Source organism: Wyeomyia smithii, chromosome 1 (assembly GCF_029784165.1).
Source record: "Wyeomyia smithii strain HCP4-BCI-WySm-NY-G18 chromosome 1, ASM2978416v1, whole genome shotgun sequence".
NCBI classification, from domain to species: domain Eukaryota; kingdom Metazoa; phylum Arthropoda; class Insecta; order Diptera; family Culicidae; genus Wyeomyia; species Wyeomyia smithii.
This window is the reverse complement of record NC_073694.1, coordinates 142,557,175-142,575,857: the sequence shown is the minus strand read 5'-3', so window position 1 is coordinate 142,575,857 and position 18,683 is coordinate 142,557,175. Positions and strand designations below refer to the sequence as shown.

The window sequence follows — 18,683 nt, the reverse complement described above, 5'->3', positions numbered from 1 at the left end:
CGTAGCGATGTAGCCACTTTTTCCTCGGTCTCCTTCTTCAGCATCCTTTGGAGCTGTTTTGTCGCTGAGGGTCGTTGACCGTCCAGAGCCGAGCTTTCTTTCGATGCTATGCTGTTTTCGTGATCATGGTTAGAGTGCGACTGATAGAGCTGCTGCCTCATGGGTTAATATGATTGGTGCTGCGTGGGTAGTTTTGTCAGTGCGGTAAATCTTTTTTGTCCATTTATTTTAATACCAACGTTACATAGATTTCCAGGTCAACCACTTTGGTCATTAACTGCAGCATGGATTGTTCTAGGTAGTCCATCTTCTCAGGAGTAAAACTACCTAAATAACAACTGTCTAACTTTTCTACCCAAACACAAAAGACAGGTTGCTGTTTAATTTTGGAATTTGTTAGAAAACTCCTCATAACTTGATTTTTGTAGTTATATCGACATGAGAAAATAAAAAAGTTACTTTCATTTTTTTGGTTGCAAATATAATTCGTTAGCAGCGAGTTGCGGGAGAAGGACATAGCATTGTGAAAAATATACACTCAAAACTTTGTCAGAATAAATGCGATTTGTAACTAAGTTACTAAACTAACTAACTAATGCATCCCGTGTAAAAAACGTGCCAAAAAAGGTTGTATTTTGAGAAGCCGTGCAAAAAAACTGTGTTATTTCGAGAAACTGTGCAAAAAAGGCGTGTAAAAAGAATTTCGTGACCGTACAAAAAAAAGAATCGGTCGCAAAAACAAGCGTGTTTAGAAAACCGTGTTATTTCGAGAAATCGTGCATAAAAGACGTGTAAAAAAAGACCGTGCAAAAAAATTCGGTGTATTTTTTTTTTTTTTTCTTCACATAACATTTATTTGACACGGCACAAATACAATTTAATGTTTAACGGCGCCAATTATATCTGATGACTTAAAAACTAAAGCAAATTTTTTATCCTCGCTGCCGACTACGAGCTGAAATTAAGTCTAACTTAAAACTAGCATGGGATTTCCAATCAGTGTTTTGTTGTTCAATGGTCGTCTGATAATCGTCGAATGGCATGTATGGATTCGTTCTGCTGAGCCACGATGTCGTGAGTTGGGACAGAGGCTCGTAGTCCTTGGGTCCTGGTTCTATTGTGCGGGGTCTGGTTGCTGGTTTTGTGCTTAAGGTTCAAACGTGTTCTTGTCGTTTTGTTGGGTGTAGACGGAGGGGAACGGGACTAGACTGGGGCGTGGATGGATTTCAGGAAAACGTATATAAGGGACATGTAGGATAGGTCACGGCTCGCCAAGACATCACGAACAGGAACAGCCGGCTGTCTACCCTCGGCCTGCAGGGAAGCTATTAATTTAGACCTGGCGTCACGGTGTACAGGGCATGACCAATCAACATGCTCTATGTCGTGATAACCTTCACCACAGGCACAGATACCACTTTCCCCGAGCCCAACACGACGGAGGAGCGCGTCAAATCTATAGTGATTGGACATAAGCCGGGACATCACGCAAATGAAATCCCGACCTACATCCAACCCCTTGAACCACGGGTTCGTCGATACTTTGGGGATTATGGAATGTAACCACCTTCCCAATTCCCCTCTGGTCCAAGCATTTTGCCAACTGATGATCGTATTCTGACGTACAAGTGCGAAAAATTCATTAAAGGCAATTGGTCTTTCATAAATATCACCGTTTGTTGCGCCCACCTTAGCCAAAGAGTCCGCTTTCTCATTACCCGGTATCGAGCAGTGAGAAGGGACCCACGCTAAGGTAATCTGAGTAGATTTTTCGGATAAAGCACTCAGATGTTCCCGTATTTTCCCCAGGAAATACGGAGAGTGCTTAACATCTTTCATCGATCGGAGAGCCTCAATGGAACTGAGACTGTCCGTAAAGATGAAATAATGGTCCGTGGGCATTTTTTCGATAATCCCTAGGGTGTACTGAATTGCAGCTAATTCTGCGACGTAAACAGAAGCAGGATTATCGAGCTTATGGGAGACGGTTAAATTGTTATTGAAGATACCGAAGCCAGTGGACCCATCAAGAAGTGATCCGTCAGTGTAGTACATATTGTCGCAGTTGATGTTTCGATATTTATTGGAAAAAATTTTAGGGATCTGCTGCACGCGTAAATGATCCGGGATTCCACGAGTTTCTTCTATCATGGATGTATCGAAAAACACAGTAGAATCAGAAGTATTTGATAAGTCGACACGATTTGGAATATTCGAAGAAGGGTTAATATTTTGGGACATGTGATTGAAATACAATGTCATAAAACGGGTTTGAGAATTAAGTTCGATTAACCTTTCAAAATTTTCAATCACGGGACGGTTCAAGACCTCACATTTGATTAGAATACGAGAAGACAGGCTCCAGAAGCGGTTTTTCAATGGTAGTACTCCAGCTAAAACCTCCAAACTCATCGTATGGGTCGACTGCATGCAACCTAAGGCGATACGCAAACAACGATATTGTATTCGCTCCAGTTTGATCAAATGTGTGTTTGCTGCGGAGCGGAAGCAGAAACACCCGTATTCAATAACAGACAATATCGTTGTTTGGTAAAGCCTTATAAGGTCTCCTGGATGGGCTCCCCACCATTGTCCGGTTATTGTACGAAGAAAATTCACTCTTTGTTGACATTTTTTCATCAGATACCTCACGTGACAACCCCAGGTGCCTTAAGAGTCGAACCAGACACCAAGATATTTGTGTACCAAAACCTGAGAAATCGTTTTACCCATTAATTGTGTTTGAAGCTGAGCAGGTTCATGCTTCCTAGAAAAAACTACTATCTCAGTCTTCTCCGGAGAGAATTCGATACCTAGCTGTAAAGCCCAAGCAGACAAATTGTCCAAGGTATCTTGCAATGGTCCTTGCAAATCGGCAGCTTTGGCTCCTGTAACAGAGATTACACTGTCGTCTGCAAGTTGTCTTATCGTGCATGAATTTGCCAGACATTCGTCGATGTCATTTACATAAAAGTTGTAAAGAAGGGGGCTTAAACATGAGCCCTGGGGAAGACCCATGTAGCTAATGCGAAAAGTTGCCAAATCGCCATGCGTAAAATGCATGTGCTTTTCGGACAACAAATTGTGCAAAAAATTGTTCAAAATTGGATAAAATCCTTGTCGGTGAAGTTTACCCGAAAGAATGTCAATAGAAACGGAATCAAAAGCCCCCTTAATGTCCAAGAACGCAGACGCCATTTGTTCTTTACGAGCATACGCCAGCTGAATATCTGTTGAAAGCAACGCAAGACAATTATTCGTCCCTTTGGCACGGCGGAAGCCAAATTGAGTTTCTGATAGTAGACCATTTGATTCGACCCAGTGGTCTAAACGACGGAGTATCATTTTTTCCATCAATTTCCGGATACAGGATAGCATTGCAATCGGCCTATAAGAGTTGTGATTAGAAGCTGGTTTCCCTGGTTTTTGGATGGCGATCACCTTCACTTGCCTCCAATCCTGCGGTACAATGTTTTGCTCCAGGAACTTATTGAACAAGTTCAACAAGCGCCTCTTGGCATTGCCGGGTAGATTCTTCAACAAGTTGAATTTGATTCTATCTAATCCCGGCGCGTTATTGTTACAGGACAGGAGGGCAACTGAAAGTTCTGCCATCGTAAAAGGTGATTCTATCGCGTCGTGGCCCGGAGACGCATCGCGAACAATATTTTGCTCAGGAACAGAGTCCGGACATACTTTCCTGGCAAAATCAAATATCCACCTACTTGAAGACTCCTCGCTTTCGTTGACCGTTACGCGATTCCGCATTCTTCGGGCTGTGTTCCAAAGAGTGCTCATCGATGTCTCCCTCGACGTCTCGTTCACGAACCGACGCCAATATCCACGTTTCTTTGCTTTAGCCAAGCTTTTAAGCTTGGTATCAAGCTCCGAATACCGTAAATAGTCGCCAGGTATACCTCCCGTCTGGTAGGCCTTAAACGCGTCGGATCTTTGCGTGTAGACATCGGAGCACTCTTGGTCCCACCACGGAGTGGGAGGCCGTTCTTTGATCGTTACGCCGGGATATTTCTTCGTTTGGGCTTGCAACGCGGCGTCGAGAATCAAGCCCGCGAGGAGGTTGTATTCTTCAAGTGGTGAATGATGTTGAATCGACTCGACCGCTTTTGAAATCATTTCCTCGTATAACTTCCAATCGACATTTCGTGTGAGGTCATACGGAATGTCAATTGGTCGCATGCGAGTTGACCCGTTAGTAATTGAAATAAGAATAGGCAGATGGTCGCTACCGTGAGGATCGAGGATTACCTTCCATGTGCAATCCAACCGTAGCGACGTCGAACATAAGGATAGATCCAAAGCGCTTGGGCGCGCTGGAGGTTTCGGGATACGTGTCATTTCACCGTTGTTTAAAATAGTCATGTCGAAGTCATCGCAAAGGTTATAGATTAAAGAGGAGCGGTTATCATTGTATGTGGAACCCCAAGCCACGCCATGAGAGTTGAAGTCTCCCAAAATCAAACGTGGCGAGGGAAGAAGTTCTATTTAATCAAAGAGCAGCCGTTGCCCAACCTGTGCTCTGGGGGGAATATATATTGAGGCAATACAAAGCTCTTTACCTTGTATTGTCATTTGACATGCGACAACTTCGATGCCTGGAATCGAGGGGAGGTTAATACGATAGAAAGAATAGCACTTTTTAATCCCTAAAAGTACTCCTCCATATGGGGTGTCTCGATCAAGGCGAATAATATTAAAATCATGGAAGTTGAGATCAATATTTGAAGTAAGCCAAGTTTCACAAAGGGAAAATGCATCGCATTTGTTTTTATTTATCAAAACTTTAAACGAATCAATTTTTGGTAAAATACTTCTACAATTCCACTGTAAGACAGAGATAGAATCCTTCATATACGCAGTTGAATTAGGCATCGAAGGATACAATCGCTGCAAGGAGAGGCCATTGGGCAGTCAACTGCTTCAAAAATGATCTAACTGTTGGGAGGAATGCTGTAAGAAAAATTTTAATTGGATCGGGTACATTGAAAGTTTCAAAAATCCAGTCCACAATGTCAGAAAATTTCACTAATCCAGAGTTTGTTTCATCAACTGGGAGTGTAAAAGGAGCAACTGGGGTTTTAGATGTTCCTGGCAGTGCTGGGAACTCCTTCTGGGACTTTAAATTTGCCAGCCCAGGAGGAGTTTGCTTCGGTTTTTCCGCAGCACTGTTTGGTTTGTTTGTAACTTTCATTTCACTTTGAGAAATCTTAGGACCTTTTCTGGGAAGTTTAGGAGAGGAAATATTTTTCCTCTTTCTAGACTCCCCAGGATTGGCGTAAGATGCTCCCGCTGGTGAATCGTCAGAATCGGTTTCCTCAGAGGGCAACAGATCGAAGGGGTTCGAAGTAACGGGAGAAGTGGTAACGGTCTTCTTCAGCATGTCAGCGTAGGAACGCTTTGAACGCTCTTTGAGAGACCGTTTTATTTTATCCCTGCGCTGCATGTACACCGCACATGTCGAGAGCTCATGCAGATTTTCTCCGCAGTGAATACACTTTTCAGCGTTAACACTGCAAGAATCTTCCGCATGAGACTCCCCACACTTGCCACAACGTGCCTTATTGCAGCAGTAGGCGGCTGTATGGCCTAACTGCTTGCAATTCAGGCAGTTCATGACGCGGGGCACGTAGAGCCTCACAGGGAGACGAACCCGGTGGATCGAGACGTGGCTTGGTAGTGCAGACCCGGCGAACGTAACTCGAAACGAGTCTGACGGAGTGTATACTGTTTTGCCACCGATGATCGATGCTGCCCGCAATTGCTTGCAGTCGAGCACCTTTACTTCGGGACACGTTTTGTTCTTAAAGCACCCTTTGGCACTTTGCAGTATACACTCGACGGACAGACTCGAATCGGTTATGACACCGTCGATCTCCACGTCTCGTGCGGGTATGTAAACGCGATACTCGCGTGTGAAGAGCTCAGAGCAAGCTATATCGTTGGCCTCTTTCAGGTTACCGACCACGACACGGAGCTTGTTAGGCCGGACCTTGGAAATTTCGGTCACGCCCTTGTACTCCTTCGTCAGGTCTTTAGAAATCTGCAAGAGGTTCAACTTTTTCGATTTCGGTCCTGCCTTTGGCCGAAAATAAACAGTATAGCTGCCCTGGGCTCCGTCTGGGTAAAGCCTGGGGCGAGGGGGGACTGAAGAATGAACAGGGGAGGGGGTAACAGAAGGGTCAGGGTCAGAGGGGTTCGGGGATGGTGGCGCGGGAGGCGAGGGATCTACATCCATCGCGCTAAGTTTAGCGCACTAGCGCTGACAAGAACACGTACCTTTTTATTTCTCCCTTCCAGTAAGGTTGGTTGTCCGATCGTTCGAAGTAGCAGCCGTTACAGCCAGCAGCACCAATACAGCAGCACCAAACAGCCACCAGCAGCGAGCCAGGTGTGAGATCACTCCACACAGCGATACAACTCGCTGACACTGATGGCTTCTTCTTTTTCCTCGTTTGTGTCTCGTCCACTGCTGTAGCACAATCCAGCCAGCAGCCAAATCGGCTTACGCACCAGCTGGCAGTCACGATGCGAAACAGTTGCACAAAGTAACGACCTTGAACCCGGATTTATTTCACTCGACCAGGCAAACAATGCCAACACTTGTTCACACGTCTTTTGTTTTATACTCTATCGGACCGATCACCAAACACGTCCAGTACTGATGCGTGTTCGGCACAGAATGAAAAAAAATTCGGTGTAATATCAAATGAAAATTTACTCTGTAAGAATAAATTTTACAAAAAAACTTTGTTTATTTTTAAACATTTATTTTTTTATTGTCTATTTCTACCAGTTAAGTAAACTGCTTAGCTTATAATGTGTAGTTTTTGCAGAAAAAAAATCAGATTAAAAAAAATGAGTTTTTTAATTACACTTTTGTTTTTTTTTTTCCAAAAATTTTTTTTGTCTCACGGTGTTTTTTTTTTCTTGAAGGATAACATTACTGTCTACAACTTTGCTGAAGACTTTATATCAATCAAACCAAACAATCTGGTTTTGATTTTTTTTTTCTCGAAAATTCTTACTTTTTTGTTTCTAATTTTTCCATGATTGGACAGCTATGAATGTTTAGCTAATCTTTTGTAGTTTTCATAAAAAAATAGAATTCTAGAAAATCAGCTGTTTTGGATAAATAATTTTAATTTTTTTACTTCTTTTTTAATAAATATTTTTTACCTACCATTTTCACATAGCTTCTTGAAAACGAAACGTGATTGAATAAAAAACACACACACATTAACCGATAGCACAAAATGACATCTTTTGCTTATAGAAATATCTATGCAAAGTTTCAATCTAATCAAAAATGGTCGATAAAAATAGTTGTTCATTTTTGTAGTTTTGTGGCTCATTTATGATTATGCTTAATTTATTCATTAGAGAACAGCTAAATAAACATAAACAAAAATTGTTTTACATTTTTTTTTTCTAACATTGAGCTTGAGATGTTTTAAAGATTCAAGTCGTGAGATTTTACGAAAACTGGTCTTTGTTGTAGGCAGATTAATGCATATTCAATATTATTCATTGATTTCTATCGCATAATGGTAATTATAAGCATCTGGCAACACATCAGCACTAACAGTTCATTACTTGGTTCTCTTTCCTTTTTCAGCTTTACGCGTCTCTGGTGACGTCTAAATTAAGAAGATATATCGCGCTCTCGAGAACTGTATGTCAGCACGCGTAGCGCTTGCTGCCTCTTCTAGTGCCACCGAGGCGATTTTCCCGATTTCATACGCACAAGTTGTTCGGAGGTACCTGCAAACTGTCGGTGGCCCTGGTGGTCATCGAATTCGGATAGAGCAATTCCTATAGCTTTGACAACGACCAGTTTGACTTTGTAGGTTGTAAAACCACCGACGAAACGGCTCATACTGTGGTGCGTGCGAAACCAAACGTAATTTACAGACAAGTGCGAAACTAACTGGCCTAGCAATGATATTACTTGAAGGGTAGGGTAAGACAAGCAATCCGCTAATTCGGCGAAGTGAATGATTGTGATAGCAATCGATAGTTTTGATCTGTGTTTCAAAGAATAAAATGTTACAGAAATTGTGTCTGCTCATGAAAAGAAATCTCATTTTCGGAATGTTTCCTGTTCGCGAGTGAATGAGGTTATCTGGTTTACGCAATTTCTACACCAGCTGTTCGTATAGTGAATATAAGGCTAATTTCGATATTTGCCGATGAGCGCTTAATTAAACACACGTGCGTTTTGCAACTTGGTAGTGATTTTGCGCCAAGCTAGAGGGCAGTATACGGAGGAATACCAAGAAGGCAAATGTTTACTGATTCCATCATCGAGTGGAGATAATCGTTCGCAGATTAGAGCAAATCAGACGCCACAGTCGAAGAAGTGGCATCTGGAAGTTGGAATTTTCATGCCGCTGGCCAAAGTCTGAAGCTGACAACTTTCCTTGCCCCGCATGTTCCTCTGTACATACGCGCAACGGAGTTCCTAAACAATCCGCACTGATACGGCTTCCTCACAATATACGGATAGCCGTTTCAGTGAGAGAATAATCGAATCGCGGACTTGAAGACAAGGAGAAGAGCGACGCTGAGTCAAAGTGCGGCTGGAATTTTTCGTGGGCGAAATTTTATCAACAAAAGGCCGCCAACCTGGAACTCATGGAATTAGAGAATATCGTGGCCAATACGGTCTACCTGAAGGCGCGCGAAGGTTAGTCAAACAAATTTTACGAATACTTGTTGTTTTTTTACTTTAGTTTACTGATTTTTTTCCACAACAATTTAGTTTACTGATGTTTCTGCGTAAAACTTATGATAAAGCGTAAGCGAATGTACACATTTTTCGGCAAGTTTACCAGTTGTTATTCTTGAACGCTTCGTTATGGTTTGAACTGTTGAGCATTGTTCCATGAATTTTGAGAGAGGCAAATTCGAAAAATGTTGTACGTTGATTGTCGGAAGTTTCTTTAACGATGTTAACATGTTACTAATTGACATTGTTAACGAAAGTTTAACTTCTTTTGTTTCGGATATCTTCAAATTGATGGTGTCATTAGCAACTTGCAATTGTAGCGAAGTTACTCTTAGCTTTTGAATTTCATTGCGTGGTCGTCGATAAACAAATGCATAAATTATTCACGGGTAGTTAACCAACTACATATAATACGAAATGATAAACTGAATCAATAATAATTCGCGGAACTCGATTATTTCGTTAGAAAAAGCTCAGTGAAATGCTGACATTCAAATTGCTTCTGTAGGTTGAAAACCACGGTTTTCCAATCAATTTTATATTAGATGAAATCACGCTACCTCATGCCACTCAATGAGGAAACAAAGTGTCGTAGACTGATTTATTTGATAATGCCGGTCTGAAAGGGAGAGTTAATGTGAGTATAGAGTGTATCGTTATTATTTCTTTATTAAACCACGTATACATGTATATTGTATAGAGTAAAATGAATACCTCTGAACTGAAAGCATGAATAGAGCGAAAATTATGTTTGTGTAACATCAATTGATATTTAAATTTGTAATTTATAATATTAGAAACCAATTGGTCGCATTGGTGTGCTTCTGATTTTGTGTCTAATGTGCTATGTTTGAAAAAAAAAAACAAACTGAAGAGGATCATCTGTGTTTCAAAAGAACAAACTGAAGTGAGAGGAAAAAATAAAACAAACTTCCACAAGAAGTGTTTAAGTGTCAGGGGGTTCAAACTTTTCTTTCATTCACTTCAGTTTGAAACAGCTTCTTATTTTTATATACTCAGGATCAATCTGTCAGCAACGTCAATATTCTTGACTACTGTTGCGAAGCATCAGTCGGATAACCAGCTAAGTACACAATTGATACAAGTGTCGTCATTCCAACGAAATAGATGGGAATGCCAAACGTAAACATTAGGCTTGAAGACAGAACAATTATGCATGCAACTTTGGTCGATTTGACGTACGCGCGAGAGGAATGGTCAGAATACAAAATGAGGTATTTGTTACTATTCAACTTCCTCTGTTGGGAAACCTCTCAATTTACATCATTCTATGGTAATTATTAGCAGGTTGTGCACAAACATCAACTGTCGTTTTTTTAAGCACGAATAGTTCACTAGTCCATTGTGACGGTTTTTCCCAACTCGATTGGTAGCTACCGATATTGCAATTGATTCCAAAAAAATAATCAGGATGAAATCTAGGTAATGGAAATATTTTATGAACCGTATTTTGTTGTAACGGCTTATAGGTATTCCCATCTAGCAACTTTACCAAAAATCGTAAATATTAGGTTGTTATTCATATTAATTTTTTCACCTCAGTTCTGTGTGAGAAACTGGCCGAATGTAAACAAAAATGCAACTTTCGAACGCAATTTTTGCGCTAAAACTAAATAACACTGATAAGAAACACTGAGTAACGTTTACTCATTTTATTTCGTCATTCCCTTTTCCTAGATTAAAGGATTAATCACACCAACAAAAAAAGCAAAACTGAGCAAAAAATTTTTAGTTTAATTTTTTCTGTTATAATAGAATTGAGTCAGTTGCTCCTGCACGGGGCTCCCAGAGACCGGTTTAAAAAAAATGTATCAAAGGATCTGAGTTTACCGTTCGATTCGTTACGACGTCCTGAATCTCTGGTGAAAATTTCAAAATTGTCGTACGGTACATTTTAGTCCCACAGTGCACAGTGGTTTAAACTCCAATTATCGTGATCGTTTTAGATTTGACTGTGAAAGCTGATTTTATGTACTCAATGTTTTAAGCAAAATTGTTTCATAGAACAAGACCTTACTTTTGGCGTTTTCGGTTTTTCGATCAATCCACATAACAGATAAACAAAATATTTTTTTAGTTTTCAATATCTACTAGGTTACTTTCTCCAGCCAACTTGTGGGAAAATGTAAAAGAAAAACAATCGCTGAACACTGCGTTGGACAAGACAGAGTAGAGTTTTTTGTAAAACACATCTCCTTAAAATCAGTTTTTGTCTCAAAATTGTTGATGTTATGGGTTAAAGTAATGGAAAACGAGATTTGAATGAAATACAACGTTTTTTTCTTTCATTTTTTGCTGCCGTAGTAGTCCACTTTATAAACGCATCCGTTTTCGAGATTTTTCAATTTTATGTTTTTTGAAAATTTGAATTGATAAACCTTTTTTAAGTTACTCTGCCGCTACAAAGTTCATAAAAATGTATGAATTGTATATCACATTTTAGCAGTAATAAAATTTTTTTACAATTCGCGCAATTTCGCACAGATATGGGATAAAGTTGTCTTCTATGGGCTAAAGTTGTCTTCTAGAAAACAGTTTGTGTAAAAATGGTATTGATGATTATGAAAATTTTCAGAGCCAGAACGGTTTTTTGACCGGTGTATTTTATTTTGTCATTTCGGAAACAGTCAATGTGTTGTCTTAATGTTTGATAATAAATATGAAATCGGAAAAGTAATCAACTAGAAATGTTTTACTGTCTACTTTTGTGTTCTGATCTGTGCTTTCAATGAGTAATACTTTTTATTGCAGCTGATGTGTGTAAATCGGTTAAGAAGGAAAATATTACTTACATAGCGAAAACACAACTAAAGTCTGGAACGCGCAAAACATGGTCGACCTCAAATTGGTGTACCTATTCACCACAGTGTACACTGGCGAGTAGTCCGGAAAGTGGAAAAAAACCTGCTGGGCAAAAATGTAGTCCTCGTGTAGCTGCACCGTAAAAACGAATTCGATATAAGTAAACTCGACCGGCACGAACAACGCAGTCTATTTTTTTTCCTCCTAATCTCTTTTCCTCTTCTGCCATGCTCAAGAAACAAACTGTAAGATGCACCGCAGATAACTCTGCTGTGTAATTATTGTGCGTAGTGTCCATACGTGTGAGAAAGTACACCATAGTTCATTGTCTCTCAAGAGAAAGATTTCAGATTCCACCACGGTGCTTTTTGAAAGCTCGTCAGATACACATGGTCCGTTGTTCTCTTCCAGTATGTGCGTTGATTAGCTCTTTAGTGTGAGAACAGTTGTTTTCGCAGTGCAAGATATTCTCCTACACTTTAGGTTAAATTGCTGGATGTAGCCAAATCAACCGTAACATACATTTTACAAGTATTCGGGGAGCGTCTGTCGACCACCAGGAAGCCTTGAATGTAATCTGGACATGGCAGTGACGACGAAGAAGGTGGCGGCAAAATAGAGGCGAAACCCCAACCTCTCCATCCGGGACATCGTTGACAACAACAATGTCTCTCATACTATTGTACAGCTAGCCAAGAAACGAGTGGGGTTGTCGACGTTTAAGAAGGTGAAGGAGGCGAACCGCGATCACAAACAAAACATGCCGGCAAAGCAGCGGTCCCGAAAAAAAAAAATTCTCAGGAATCGATTGGTAGGTGTCTGATCCACGTAAAATGGCAGAAACATGTCAATTTTGCTCCAATTCCCCTGCAATACTAAAATAGGTTCATCTCAACGTTAGATTAACTTATTCAAAATCCGCTTTATGTAATATCAGGAGTGTAAGAGATACACAAAGTTACTGTCAGAATTTGTCTTTAAATGATACTTCCCCTTTTGCGGGGTTGCATTTTTGACCAGAGCCGGTCAAAACATAGAAATATCGCTTCAGCTATTAGACAGAATCATCGCGCCTTCGATAAAGTTGAATGCGTCCCCCTCTCCGCAAAAAGGAGAGGATTATGTGAAGACAAATTGTTATTGTATCTTTGAATATCGCTTACACTCTTGATCTTGAAGGTAATTTAACGTCGAGATAAACCTATTTTAGTATTGTAGGTGAGTTGGGGCAAAATCGACATGTTGCTGATACTTTACGTAGATCAGACACCTACCAATCAAATTCTGAAATTTTTTTACTCAATATGAGATATAATTTTACTACCACTTTTATATAATGGCGTCGAAAAAACAAAGAAAATTTCCTATTAAAAATGGCGCCATTGTTGCCTCTTAAATTGAAATATGTTTTAACTCGGGGGAATTTATTTTTGCATCAAACGGTATCATAAAAACATACAGAGAAGCCAAGGCAAAAAAATGGTTGCACTGTGTAATCAACAGCTGATTCTTTAAAATCAAAATAAAACAGTTTTTACGAGGTATTAGTTGGGACAACACCAACATGCCCTTATAGCCTTTCGTGGAGATGATTCTAGAACGGGATTTTCCGCGTTATATTATTAACAGATGTTAGCTCTCCAGAGTCCCGAGATACCTGCGAATTGAAAAAAAGTGATTTTTTTAAATTCGCAAAAAGTGGAGGCAGTCCAAAGGACTTTAGTATGGGTTTATTCTCAGGCTTCCCACCACGTACCCTTCCTTCAATCTGAAATCTACAGTACTCCTGTTGACTCTCCTTCTAACGAAAATAAGTACCTATTATAATAAAACTGGTGTGAGTAACGTATGAAAGTTCTCTTCAGGGAATTGCAACTAGGCGATAGCGTTAGGATGAACAGAGGCTCGGTATAGTAGAGAGTAGCTTGAAACAAAAAGGTAAAACTTACACATGAGCACGGATATGAATGATAAGCGTATCACTTACTTCAATAGTAATACTGCCAATAATATGAAGTGAGGAGTACAGAAAACACCTGGGCAATATCACAGTAGATCTAATCTCTGGTCGCAGTGATGAGTCCACACAGGAAAAAAGGGCATGAAAGGTACCCCGATGCAGCGTTGCCAGGTATCCAGATTTAGCTGGATTATCCCGATTTTTGAACATGTATCCAGATGTAGACAGATTTGATGTCCAATTATCCAGATTTTTCATGAATGATCCAGATTGTATACCGATTTTATTTTCTCTGTTCCGCAAAAAGGTCATCACTTCAAATTTGGCGCGAAATTTTGCAATTTTGTGGCCTCAAATTTTACGTACCCCAAGACTTTTATCCGAAGAATTTACCTTTCACCCACACACTACTCACACACACATACACTACTCACACACACACTACTCACACACATACACACACTACTCACACACACACTACTCACACATACACACACTACTCACACATACACACTACTCACACACACACACACACTACTCACACATACATACACACGCTATTCACACATCCACACGCTACTCAGACACACACGCTTGACGACACACAATACCTACACTATCGGCAGCACCCAAACGGCTTCCAAGTTTTCCAATGGTCCCCAGTGTCGTTCACGTTCAATTTCGGGCTGTAATCCAACAACGATATCTAAATTAGATTACCACTGGTGGGGTCCAACTCAGATCGAAGAGAAGCCGAACTGTTCGCCTTGACGGTCGACCAGAGAATGATCTTTTCTCAACATGGAATGTCCTTTTATAGCGTCACTCAGTGTGGGGAACTTGGGTGATTAGGCGAAGAGCCGATCACGTGGAAGCATTTCTGCTTTCTTTCTTTGTCGCTTACGTTTGGTGATGAATGCGATGCCAATTGGTTGGCATTGCTAGCCAATGACTGAATGCGTGAAATCATTTCGTCTATGTTTTTGAAGTCTGCGTTAGGGAAATATACCAATCGTATGAAAAATGTATGTGGATATTCGACCTTCGAACTTTTCCGCAATTTTCACAAAGTAATAAGAAAATGGTAACTAAAATTATCATGTTATACAAATCTTGTATATTTTTGCTTTTCAACGGTATATTAACTATTGAAATCGGAACAGTTGTTTGAGCGCTATTAGCATCTAAAATCTTCCATTCCCCTAACCAAAAACGTATGTAACGTGTTCAATCCAGTTTTCACAGAATGTACCTTAGTATAGTGAAGAAAGACGTAGTCCCACGTCAAAATGACCTGGCAACGCTGCCCCAATGGGTGGTAGCAGCCATGATATGAACACCGCACTCAAAGCTGATGTTATACTGAAAGTGAAACGGCGCGAAACGGAGCTTCGCTTCGCTTTCAGTATAACATCAGCCTAAGGTCGATGGCATAGTGAGCCCCGCGAATAGCGGTTCAAAGCGATTGACCTTGCCGTCGTTAAATGTACATTGTGATGGCCCCAGGGAAAGGGGAAAGGTATTTGTATGGACAATATCCAAACCCACGAGACACCACTGCACAGTGGTCCAATAAGGCAAAAAGTGGAACTTAATTCCATAGCGCCTTTTACCTTCATTCTAGCTTAAAAGTGTCTTCGGAACAATTGTTGGTATGAATGACCCGCATAACCGCAAATTGTCAAAAAGTATGAAAAGTTTACTATACTAAAAAAAAAATTAACTTTTTTGTGTTAAGAGATTGAAGAATAGTTTGTTCAGCAAAGTTGTAGAAGATTCAAAAATATGAAACTTTGTTGAACAAATGAAAATCCTATCTTCTTTCGGTACAAAGCTATAAAATATATTACATGGAACTTACTTAAAAGTTAGTTTTTTGTACTTAACTTTTGTTAGTTGCATTTTTCACGAAAGTAACTTTCGGAGGAATTGTTAGGGCACATAAAACACACATTTTTGCTAAAGGTCATATATCTCCAGGACATTTCCTTACAAAGTTATATCATATTTTAGCTTATTTTTTCGATAACTTCAAGAACGTATAGGTTGAAAAGGGGCAAGTGGAATCATGATGTCAATACTTTTCCTTGAAGTTAAGCAGAAGTACTATAAACTCCTTTAGGTTCTATTCGTCCCAATCCACCCATATTAGAGTACGGTGAGCATATGTTACAGTAGGTTTTCATATATCCAAAATACTAACTTTTTTGTGTTAAGAGATAGAGGAATGGTTAATTCGGCAAAGTTATAAAACGTGCAAAAATATGAATCTTTGCTGAACAAACAAAATTCCTATCTTCATTGGGTACAGAGTTACAGAGTATTTCCTGTAAAAGTTACTTAAAAATTAATTTTTTACACTTAACTTTTGTTAGCTACATTTAACAAGAAAACGTTATTCTAAAGAAGCATTTAGGCATACAAAACACACGTTTTTGTTGAAGACCACACATCTCCAGGACTTTTCCTTACAAAGTTATAGCATATTTTAGCTTATTTTTTCGATAAATTTAAGAACGTATTTAGTAAAAAGGGGCAAGTAGAATCATGATTTTAATACTTTTTTTCGAAGCTTAGCTCGAGTGCTCAAAACTGTTATAAGTTCCATCTGTCCCAATCCACCTAATTTAAAGTTATCGAAAAAATATGCTGAAATGTGCTATAACTTTGTAGGGAAAAGTCCTGGAGATGTGTGGTCTTCAGCAAAACCGTGTGTTTTGTATGCGCAAATGCTTCTTTAGAACAACGTTTTCTTGTAAAATGTAGTTAACAAAAGTTAAGTGTAGAAAATTAACTTTCAAGTAAATTTTACAGAAAATACTCTGTAACTCTGTACCCAATGAAGATAGCAATTTCGTTTGTTCAGCAAAGATTCATATTTTTGCACGTTCTCAAACTTCGCCGAATTAACCATTCCTCTATCTCTTAACACAAAAAAGTTAGTATATTGTTTATATGAAAACCTACTGTAACATATGCTCGCCGTACTCTAATATTGGTGGATTGGGACAAATGGAACCTAAAGGAGTTTATAGTACTTCAGCTCAACCTCAAAGAAATGTATTGACATCATGATTCCACTTGCCCCTTTTAAACTTATACGTTCTTGAAGTTATCCTAAAAATAAGCTGAAATATGATATAACTTTGTAAGGAAATGTCCTGGAGATATATGACCTTTTGCAAAAATGTGTGTTTTGTGTGCCCTAATAATTCCTTCAAACAATACTTCTGTGTAAAATGCAACTAACAAAAGTTAAGTACAAAAAACTAACTTTTAAGTAAGGTCCATGTAATATACTTTAAAACTTTGTACCGAAAGAAGATAGGATTTTCATTTGTTCAACAAAGTTTCATATTTTTGAATCTTCTACAACTTTGCTGAACAAACTATTCTTCTATCTCTTAACACAAAAAAGTTAAATTTTTTTTTTAGTATAGTAAACTTTTCATACTTTTTGACAATTTGCGATTATGCGGGTCATTCATACCAACAATTGTTCCGAAGACACTTTTAAGCTAGGATGAAGGTAAAAGGCGCTATGGAATTAAGTTCCACTTTTTGCCTTATTGAACCACTGTGCACTGTGATCAACATTTTTCTTTCAATGTGCAAGTTTAAATAATTAGATTAGAGTTTTTTTATGTAGCAGTAGAGATTTGACTTGAACGAGCAATGCGTTTTTGATTATATTACAGTTTTGTTCTAATGAACCCCAAACTTTCAATATGACCTAGTCAGTTTATTTGTAAATCGTCATCTAACATGTCGTATAGTGATATATCGTGACTATGAGCTGAGTTCGCAAAATTTACGACAGGATTGTCGGAGTTGTAGGAGAATTTTATCTGTAAGATGTGATCACACTAGAATTGAATTTAGTAAGAAATTGTACGTTTTCAGTTGAAATTATAGGTTTCACAATAGAATGATTGCTTGTCTCTATGGCAACACGGACTATTTTTGGCTTGCTCCGACGAATTCGCCGTGTGGGAAAAACCGGGTGCATCGTCGTTCACGAATGTCGGTGTTGATCAAAATCAATGTGAAAATTAAATTATCACATAAGCGTAACAGAATTCCAGTGAGCTGTGATGCTTGCTTACTAACGAGCTATTGTATGATGCTTCCATCGCTAGATAGCTGGAAACGCCACATTGACGCCTTACAGCAGGCAAATACTTCCTGTTCGTCCGTCACTCCTTCGTAATTGATGAATGCCAGGAGTAAGAGACGTAACATTCTGTGTAGTTGATAGGATGGTTTTTATCCAGCGTTCAACATCATCGGTCTTCTACACGCTCTCAAGAGATTCGAACTTATCCAGCACTATTTATCTCCAAAACACAGATATTATGCTTCTGAACCCCTACTAATTGATCCGTATTACGCTCGAGAATCCGACCGGAAGCTGTCGTTTAGAGAACTGTAAATGATTCGAAACTAAAAACTGTTTAAACTGTTTTTTCTCTTTTTTGAATAACAATTTTTAATTATGATGAGTAATTTTAACATCACCGAACATACAATTGTTAAATAGTTGGCAGTGGTGAATAAATGTGGATTTTTAGTATACTGTTCCATCAACACAACGCCCAAAATAATTAGATCATCTATCAGCGTGGAAGCTACAGCTACCAAGAAACTTGCGTGAGACTTAAAAATATCTTGACTATCTAGATGTACTAGGGACAACATCGAGGTTCAAAAATGTTATCTGAGTGCAAACATTGAACGTGCGCGTGAGTTGAATTAGTTGAAAGCTTTCAATGTTTGTAGCCGCATACTGGTACTACCACCCCTGTACCAGTCGAGAAACCTTTCTGACCGGGGGTAATAATTTTGTGTAAATATCATACCGCTTAAGCTCAGCAGCTTAACGATCCGAAATTCATTTGTACCCACCTATTGCTGGTAACGCTTGTAAACAGATAATTCCCCTTATTTACGTGTCATATCGTGACCGTTGGAAACACATAATTTGTCTTTTATGTTGGCTATTTTGTGAATGTTGATAAGAAAGCAAATTTGTTGCTTGATTTAATCATAAACTTATGCTTTAACCCGTAAAGACCCGGGACGGAACTTTTTTTTAGAAAATGGTCGTTCTCAGCGATGCTGCGGCCGATTTGAGTAAACTCGGAATATTATTCA

The 18,683-nt window shown here is 39.3% G+C and overlaps 1 protein-coding gene across 9 annotated transcripts in view; it reads left to right on the top strand.

Moving 5' to 3' along the window:
* Window positions 1-18,683, top strand: part of LOC129721809 (G protein-coupled receptor kinase 2) — a 151,505-nt gene that overhangs the window by 18,097 nt on the left and 114,725 nt on the right. For all 9 annotated transcript variants that reach the window (XM_055674882.1, XM_055674855.1, XM_055674828.1 and 6 more), the window contains one exon: window positions 7,634-8,704. In XM_055674882.1, coding sequence (XP_055530857.1) covers window positions 8,653-8,704 — 52 coding nt within the window. In that variant the 5' untranslated portion in view covers window positions 7,634-8,652. The remainder of the gene's footprint in view (window positions 1-7,633; window positions 8,705-18,683) is intronic.